Genomic DNA, 9,830 nt, shown 5'->3' with positions numbered 1-9,830 from the left:
CATGACAAATAGCATGGTTTGCTGTGAATGGTCTTCAAATATCAATAACCTTGGTAGTAGATTACTACTGCTGGTTAAATCTGTAGTTAACCTATTTTATGTAAAATTATAAAGAAATTCTGGGAGAGATCTTTATTAGGAACAACAATTAACTATGATATGTTCTGTGAATCTGGCCATAACCAAGCACTCATATTGTTGGATGATTCTCGTTGCATCATAACAGAATACACCAAGTGCTACTAACTGTACAGCAAACAAAAATCGAATCCAGTTATTATTTGAGATAACACACACCAAGATTCTATTTAAATAAAAGACTAATGATTTTGGTTATTGCAAAAAATCTATCTTTTCTACATCATTAGTGGGACTTGATTTTTGTTTGATGTCTATTTAGTAGCACTTAGTAAAGAATATGATATTTAAAAATAACTTGTGTGGTTATTCTCTTCAAATACAATCTTTTATCCCATTCAATTAGATCAACACTTTTATCTTTGTTGCCATAATGTATCACAATCTTACTAAGTAAGGGTCCTGTCGTGTATGTGGCAAAAATGAATTCAAATATTTCTTTTTCTTATAAATTCCATCAATAACTGGCATTATTCATCCCTTATTCAAATACAATCAAAGTAGATCAACAATTATATAACTTAGTTTGTGATGTTGTAATAGCATTTGTTGCCATAAATAAACTCGCAAGTGGCCTGAAGGCTATAAAACCACACAGTTGCAAAATATCAGTGGACTTTGGTCGAACATAATTGCAAACACAGCATTTATTGCCAATTGTACTTTGGATTTGTCTTTCTATTTACGCAATCACTTGATTTGATTTAAGGTTTCCTTTATTGGTTTTACAACTTTACAAAAACTACATTTTTTTATTGCAAGCAAATGTTTTTTAATGTTAGAAATGTGATTATTATTTTATAAATTAATGTCTGTTTTATTCTATTTGTAGTAACCTCTTTAACTCTAGTATCTAAACATTAAACTAAGAAATATCTATTCTCTACGCTGACCTGCGCTGAACAACGCTGAGTGCAGATATTTTTTGTTTATTCTTTTTACACCGAGGCGAGCTACACTGTAGTGTAAACACCGCTTAAAGGAACAAACAAAGAAATATCTACGCTGAACAACGCATGGTGTAGATATTTCTTTGTTTGTTCTTTTTACACCGAGGCGAGCTACGCTGTAGTTTAAACGCCGCTTAAAGGAACAAACAAAGAAATATCTACGCTGAACAACGCATGGTGTAGATATTTCTTTGTTTATTCTTTTTACACCGAGGCGAGCTATGCTGTAGTGTAAACGCCGCTTAAAGGAACAAACAAAGAAATATCTACGCTGAACAACGCATGGTGTAGATATTTCTTTGTTTGTTCTTTTTACACCGAGGCGAGCTACGCTGTAGTTTAAACGCCGCTTAAAGGAACAAACAAAAAAATATCTACGCTGAACAACGCATGGTGTGGATATTTCTTTGTTCTTTTTACACTAATTCTAGCTATACTACAACAAATACCTACATACTATGACATCACAACTAACCATTGTTACATCACAGGTGGCGTTTGTGTTGGAATAATGAAGATAGTTCCCAAGATTGTGATCAAGACAGTTGTACTCAGCATGTACAAGTTTGCAGGGGTGTCAACATATAGTAGCACACAGTATAGGAAGACATTACCACCGCATGGCAAACATTACACATCAGAGTTCATGATACCACCTATAAAGATGAGAATGAAGGTAAGAAAATACCACTACATAGTGTTTATTTATTATATGCATGGACATGGTGTCTATTATCATAGGCGCTTGATAAGTGGCCCTTATAAATGATAAACCACTAAGTACCAAATACTTCTATTTTTCTACAAACAATATAACAACAAGTATGGGTAATGGGCTATTTCTGACCTAAATGCCGCATACACTGCCATGACTTGTCAACTTGTTATAATAACTTTTCCAAATTTTGTGCACTGCATTCAATAATAAGTGAAAATTAAGTTTAAGATAATACATGCCTTATCTAGGATTAAAAAGTTATAAAAACAATGACAATCTAGGCTATTATGTCTCTGAAGTCACCCTTACAGAATAAAATCTCTATTATTGAGTGTCTATAATATCATTAGTGATTCGGATCTCATCGTAGCCACTATTATGACATCATATAAACACATCATGACATCACAGAAGCCTCACACGAAGCTAGACGAGGATGAAGATGACGCGTCGACGACATCATCGTGTCATAGTGATGTCACAACCGATGAGATGATGTCATCAGTTGATGATGTCACACCTCGATCATGGTTTAGCTGGATGATGATATGCAACACCGTACTTAGCCTCGCTTCCCGAGGGAAAGCTGTTTGGGACGCTGATGTTCCAATACAGGTCCGTTATTTAATGTTTACTGCTTTAATTTTGTTTCATACTCTTTGTACCTCTTTACAATTGGTATGCAACTTTGTAGGCGATTTTTTATTAATTATTTTATTTTTTGTAATGTTTTTCTAGCAGTTTAGAGTATCTAACAGTAACAACTTTATACTTACTGTCAAGTTATAACACGAGTGTTCTGTTTCAGGTGATCGTGTACACGCTGTTAACCTTTAGTGCCGTTGAGATAATACCAAGAGTGTTTCACATTATTGGTGTGTGATGTCATAATGGACATTGTGATGTCATGAAGGTACGGTTCTATGATGTCATCATGTTTATACATCAAGTCCATTATCTCAAAATAAAGACATTTGTTTGGGTTCTATTTCACAAAGTTATCTCACAAACTGCACTGTGACATCACAGATAACTATTTTGAAATTTATTGACATCATAATACAACTTGTGATGCTTTGTTTATGTCATAATGTAATGTTTGTGATGTATTTAGATAACCTAATCATATAATCTGTGTTATTCCTGATTTAAAAAATTACAAAAAATGTTGAATTTTTTCGCATGGATTCTATTTTTACCAAAAGTTATAAATTACTAAAAAAATTTTAACACTTTTGTTTAAAAATAGAACCTGTTTTCAAATAATTAAACATTCCAATTTATATAATGTTTAATTAACAAATATCACTTAATTAAACATTTCATCATTTTTTCAAATCAAGACAGTCTGAAATTTCAATACAAACACTACAGCCCATTCATATATATATATGACACAAAAATATCTTCATTTCAGATGTTTCAGTTTAAAAACTATAACCATCTCAGTGAAGTTTTAAGGTTTGAAAAAAACAATTGTGTCACATATACATATATGCTGTTATGTTAGTATTGAAACTGACCAAATTTGTGTTTTATGACAGAAATTTAATGCACATAACATTTAATTTTCCGTGCAAATTTATAATCTGAATTGTAACTATTTTTGTTTAATTAAATTACTTGTAAAGTTTTTGATATCATATTGGCCCATGCATCTTCGGAGTGCTTACTGCACTTTAACTTAAACTTTTAATCTTCTTTTGGTTAATTTCTTCGTCTGTTTAAAAAGCTGGTGCTATTATTACTGGCTTTGTTTAAAGTAAATTAGGAAATTGTTTTGTTTTTTGTAAAGATAATGAAATAAAATACCGTTGTTTATGCCATGTTGTGGTTCATACCTAACTAAAAAAGATCACACTAAACTACAAGGTCCATCTTTAGAATATACTGTACAATTGTATGAAAAAGAGCATAGATTAAAACTGTGACTGTATTTACATACATTCACCCCACAATATTATAACTGAGTTTGTTAAATAGGAAATATGTATGAATTTTAGGTCGAGAATACTTTAGAAGTATGAAGTGTATAAAAAGAAGCTTATAACTTGACAGTGAACATGAGGTGAATGACTACAACATGTATGTCTGGTGTATAAGACACTCATGTTATAACTTGACAGTGAGCATGAGGTGTATGAATACACCATGTATGTCTGGTGTATAAGACACTCATGTTATAACTTGACAGTGAGCATGAGGTGTATGAATACACCATGTATGTCTGGTGTATAAGACACTCATGTTATAACTTGACAGTGAGCATGAGGTGTATGAATACACCATGTATGTCTGTTGCATCAGAAGACACACATGTTATAACTTGACAGTGAACACGAGGTGTATGAATACACCATATGTGTCTGGTGTATAAGAAGACACCCATGTTATAACTTGACAGTAAGCATGAGGTGTATGAATACACCATGTATGTCTGTTGCATCAGAAGACACACATGTTATAACTTGACAGTGAACACGAGGTGTATGAATACACCATATGTGTCTGGTGTATAAGAAGACACCCATGTTATAACTTGACAGTAAGCATGAGGTGTATGAATACACCATATGTGTCTGGTGCATAAGAAGGTATTTAAATGTACTGTAACTAGACAGTGAGTATAAGGTGTATAAGAACGCCCATGTTTGTAACAGCAGACACACATAGTGTTCTCATACACCTTATACTCACTGTCTAGTTATAGTACATATGAGAACACCATGTGTGTCTGGTGTATAAGACACCTATGTTATAACTTGGCAGTGAGCATGAGTTGTACGCATACACCATGTGTGGCTGGTGTATGGGAAGACACCTATGTTATACCTGAATAGTGAGCATGAGGTGTATGAATACACTATGTGTGTCTGGTGTATAGGAAGACAATTATGTTATAACTCAACAGTGAGCATGAGGTGTATGAATACACCATGTGTGTCTGGTGTATAGGAAGACAATTATGTTATAACTTAACAGTGAGCATGAGGTGTATGAATACACCATGTGTGTCTGGTGTATAGGAAGACAATTATGTTATAACTTAATAGTGAGCATCATGATATGTATGAATACATATTACATATGTGTATATAGTTATATAACCATAAAAAATTTAACCTCATGTAATGAATGCAATCTTTTTAGTCCCCATAAAATACCCTTGAATATGATCTTTATGAAACCGGCAATGCTTTATGCTCCTTTTTCTAAAATTCTCTCGTTTTACTTCTCTCCTATTTTCACGTTATCGTCGTTATAGATACATGCAAGCAATTTTTAGCGACAAATTTGAATTAAAAGGGAATTTAAATAGCTTAAAATGCATGAAAACGACAGCAACGGTGATTCTTACCACGACAGGGACATTCATCGTCGAAACGATGCGGAAGAAGCGGTTTTAGACGGCAGTCTTATCAAACAAACAAGTAACGATGAAAAAGGGTAAATTTGTGTGATTTTGACGCAATCATAAGTATTTAAGTAATTATATATGCATTATGTGATATGGTATGGAGCTAATTTGTTTTTCAAATTGAAATTCGTTTAAAAATTTGTGCAATATAGTTATATATAGTGATAAATCCACCATTAAACAAAAACTTCACCACTAACGTATTGCTTAATGTGGGTTCTTCAGTATTATTAAAAACATAAAATATGAACAATATTACCGAAGACATATATATAATAAGTAAACATTATTATTATTTATAATGAATTTACAGAAAGATGTTCGTTGGTGGTTTATCATGGGACACTGATGAATGTAAGTTAGAAATGGGTAATTTTAATGTTTATTGAATGTTGCTTTGTATCGGTGAGGTCCTGCAGTGAGGCATATTGTGAGGTCTAGAATTTAATCTTCTACCTTTAAGAGTTTCTACCTCAAAAAAATATTAATTTTAAGTGTTGATTCTGTTGTAAAATAGTCACCCACAAAGTTACATGCATTTACATACTTGGTAACTGGTAAGCGAGCACAAGGTGTATGAAATAGAACACCTGTGTTTGAACGACTGTCATTGCCCCGCCATGCGAGGATAAAACACTTACATTTATTTATTCCAGTATTATTTTCATTTCAGTCAAACTAAAGGAATACTTTGAACAATTCGGTCAAGTTAGAGATTGCATTATAAAACGAGAGCTTGAAACCGGGAGATCAAGGGGTTTTGGTTTCATATTGTTCGCCGATGCTTCATCTGTTCAAAAAGTAAGTCTTGTAATTTCTTGTAATAGTTTTAATCGAGGTGTTGGGGTAGTGGACCTAGTTTCGCCTAAAGTAGAAATGCTTTAAAAATAGAAAATCTATTGTATACTTAAGTGAGAAAAAAGAATATTTGTTTCATGCTGTGGAAAATATTAGCACTGTACCGTAAAAAGCTTACTTTTAAAGTATTATTGCTTTAATACTTTAAAAGTTTTTACCTGTACAATGTTTTTGACGACATTTTGTTGCTAATTCCCTTCTCTTCCTTGTTTTAATTATTTTGGTCTACCCTATAAAAGTTATGTTATATATTGCAACAAAATGTTGTTTTATATTTCATACACTTTAAAGTAACTTTCATACACCCCTTGTTAAAGGTTGTAGACGCCAAATCCCACTTGTTAGACGGGAGAAACATCGACCCCAAGAAAGCAAAAGCTTTACGTAAAGACTCGAAGTTGTTTGTCGGGGGTTTGAACCCGGATACCACACAAGAAACTATTCAAGCTCATTTTGAAAAGTTTGGGGAGGTAAGGGTCTGAGTGTAGTTTTGGTAGGTTTATAGCACTCTCAGTTATTTAAAAAATTGGGTTGGTTGGGGTAAAAAAAATTGGGTTGATTGGGGTAAAACTATCTTAAAAATTGTGGTAACAGGCTAAATCTGGTCTAATAATTCCCAGGTCCAACTCAGCCAAGTTGAATGTGTGGTTTGACAGGTTTGTAACTTTTAGGTTTGTAGGATATTTGTTTAGTGAGCCTTTAGTATGAAAGTATCTCAATTGGATAGGAAGCATGATGTGTATAAACCCCTTGTTAACACAACACGTGTGTAAGTTTTCCACCCAGAGGATAAACATTAAAATATTCTAGCTCAACAATGAGCATAAGGTGACCATTGAGGTTATGGGCCAAATGTGGCTAAATCCTAGGTCCCAGACAAGGACCTTATCCATATAGAATAGAATGAAGCCGCAATGTATGCAATACCATTTATTGATCAGGTTGAGAAAATGTTTCAATTCCTACACATTCAGTTCAGTTGTTTGAACCAATTGCTATTAAATTATATTTCCTAGGTTTTAAAAATCTTTATTGTAATGAATTACATACATTATTCCCCAGGTTGACTCCATAGAGCGTCCAGTTGACAGGAACACAGGGAAACACCGAGGATTTTGTTTCATCACATTTTGCAAGGACGGCGTCATACATGATATTATTGACAACAATAGATACCAAACGATTGATGGAAGACAGGTACTTTGTTGATGAATGAATTTATCTTTACCTTTATTTATTTATTTTATTGTAGCAGGGCAACGATAGTCGTTATAACACGGGTGTTCTGTTTCATACACCTCGTGCCCGGTTAACAGTTACCATGTATGTAACTTTGTGGGTGATTGTTTTAATATAGCTGACAATTTAGATAACCCATTAGTAACCACTGGGTTGGAGTAATTGCCCTTGGTGTTTTGCCCAATGACACCTACGCCCACAATGGTAGCAGCACCAAGCACCCAAACCTGTATCCTCCGGTTACTATTACCACTGAAGCAGGCCTAATTGCATTTATTAGTTTAATTTTATTTAATTGTAAACTTATTAACAGTGTGAATGCAAGGACGGGGATCCTAAGAAACAAAATAAAGGTAAATATTGTTCATGTTGTGTCATAATGCATACGATGATGTCATAAGGCTCTGATGCTACAGGCGTAACTGACAACAATCAAGTCCAACCAATTGTATAATATAATAAATAGCCTATATATTTTGCCTAAATTACATTGTCAGTATTTTATTTAAACAGAATTTTATAATGTTGGATATTACCTAATGTTAATGACATCATAATGTTGATTGTTACATAACGTTGATGACATCATAATGTTAAATATTACTTAATATTGATGACATCACAATGTTAATTATTACATAACGTTGATGACATCATAATGTTGATTATTACATAATGTTGATGACATCATAATATTAATTATTACATAATGTTCAAATGTTGATGACATCATAATGTTGATTATTCCAGGCAACCAGATGAATAATTATGGAGGATACGGGCAGCAGGGTTGGGGAGGAGGTGGATGGGGGGGTTATGGCTATGCAGGTATGACTATAATAATGTGTATAGTGTTTAGTTTAAAGTGATGAAACCAATTTAGGGTTACTGTTACATATAAGTTATTAAATACAATCACCCACAAAGTAACATTATGGTAACTTGTAAGCGAGCACTAGATATGAAACAGAACACCCGTGTTTTAACGATTAACGACTGTCGTTACCCCGTCATGCGAGAATAAATGATTGTTATTTATAGGTTATTGCCAATATTGAAGTGTAAAGTAAAATATATGGCAGATTATATATAGGTGTTACTGTTGGAATATTTAAGTTTTCATGTTCACGAACAAGTTACACCACTGTAGTAGCTTCATACTAAACGCAAAGCTTTACATTTTTACAGGTTCTCTATAATTTCAGCTACAGATATACTATATGACAGAAATGTTTAACCCTCTGTGTTTTCACCCACAGGGGGCTACTACGATGCAGGGTCCAGTGGTTATGGGGGTTATGGAGGTTACAGCGGGGGTTACGACACAGGGTACGGGGGTTATGGGGGCTATGGAGGGTACGCACCTCAACCTTATAGCGGGGCTGGATATGGGGGTAAGTTGGTTGTGGGGTAAGACGGTATATTGATGTGTATTGAATATATGGGTGGGGTTCAATGGCAAGAAGTTCCATTCTTTACCCCAACATTGTATATGCACATTCTATTCTATATGGGTGAGGTCCTACAGTGAGGCACGCAATGGAACCTGGGATTTAGGTCAGAGTTGGTCCATTACCCCAACATTGTATATGCACATTCTATTCTATATGGGTGAGGTCCTACAGTGAGGCATGCCATGGGACCTGGGATTTAGGTCAGAGTTGGCCCACTACCCCAACATTGTATATGCACATTCTATTCTATATGGGTGAGGTCCTACAGTGAGGCATGCCATGGGACCTGTATTGAATATATGGGTGGGGTTCAATGGCAAGAAGTTCCATTCTTTACCCCAACATTGTATATGCACATTCTATTCTATATGGGTGAGGTCCTACAGTGAGGCACGCAATGGAACCTGGGATTTAGATCAGAGTTGGTCCATTATCCCAACATTGTATATGCACATTCTATTCTATATGGGTGAGGTCCTACAGTGAGGCATGCCATGGGACCTGGGATTTAGGTCAGAGTTGGTCCACTACCCCAACATTGTATATGCACATTCTATTCTATATGGGTGAGGTCCTACAGTGAGGCATGCCATGGGACCTGGGATTTAGGTCAGAGTTGGCCCACTACCCCAACATTGTATATGCACATTCTATTCTATATGGGTGAGGTCCTACAGTGAGGCATGACATGGGACCTGTATTGAATATATGGGTGGGGTTCAATGGCAAGAAGTTCCATTCTTTACCCCAACATTGTATATGCACATTCTATTCTATATGGGTGAGGTCCTACAGTGAGGCACGCAATGGAACCTGGGATTTAGGTCAGAGTTGGTCCATTATCCCAACATTGTATATGCACATTCTATTCTATATGGGTGAGGTCCTACAGTGAGGCATGCCATGGGACCTGGGATTTAGGTCAGAGTTGGCCCACTACCCCAACATTGTATATGCACATTCTATTCTATATGGGTGAGGTCCTACAGTGAGGCATGCCATGGGACCTGGGATTGAGGTCTATGGGTGGGGTTCACTACGCCAAGAAGTTCCAT

General features: G+C 35.0%; 2 protein-coding genes across 4 annotated transcripts in view; both read left to right on the top strand.

Moving 5' to 3' along the window:
• The first annotated feature begins 1,577 nt into the window (after positions 1–1,577).
• On the top strand, positions 1,578–3,627 carry LOC113475092. The gene is made up of 3 exons (XM_026838630.1): positions 1,578–1,764; positions 2,218–2,421; positions 2,615–3,627. The coding sequence occupies exons 1-3, from the start codon at positions 1,600–1,602 to the stop codon at positions 2,687–2,689; spliced, it is 444 nt and encodes a 147-aa protein (XP_026694431.1). The 5' UTR covers positions 1,578–1,599; the 3' UTR covers positions 2,690–3,627.
• A 1,409-nt stretch (positions 3,628–5,036) lies between these two features.
• The window catches only part of LOC100180597 (heterogeneous nuclear ribonucleoprotein D-like), a 20,391-nt gene continuing 15,597 nt past the window's right edge, over positions 5,037–9,830 (top strand). For all 3 annotated transcript variants that reach the window (XR_003396839.1, XR_717630.3, XM_002122526.5), the window contains exons 1-8: positions 5,037–5,253; positions 5,538–5,578; positions 5,898–6,025; positions 6,400–6,552; positions 7,145–7,279; positions 7,635–7,674; positions 8,072–8,149; positions 8,581–8,715. Coding sequence is in view for 1 of the 3 variants with exons in the window: in XM_002122526.5 (XP_002122562.3) it covers positions 5,132–5,253; positions 5,538–5,578; positions 5,898–6,025; positions 6,400–6,552; positions 7,145–7,279; positions 7,635–7,674; positions 8,072–8,149; positions 8,581–8,715 (832 nt within the window). In the remaining 2 variants the exon portion in view is untranslated. The remainder of the gene's footprint in view (positions 5,254–5,537; positions 5,579–5,897; positions 6,026–6,399; positions 6,553–7,144; positions 7,280–7,634; positions 7,675–8,071; positions 8,150–8,580; positions 8,716–9,830) is intronic.

Source organism: Ciona intestinalis, unplaced genomic scaffold (genome assembly GCF_000224145.3).
Source record: "Ciona intestinalis unplaced genomic scaffold, KH HT000101.2, whole genome shotgun sequence".
Lineage (NCBI taxonomy): Eukaryota > Metazoa > Chordata > Ascidiacea > Phlebobranchia > Cionidae > Ciona > Ciona intestinalis.
Note: the sequence above shows the minus strand (reverse complement) of the source record. Positions and strands in the feature narration are given on the sequence as shown.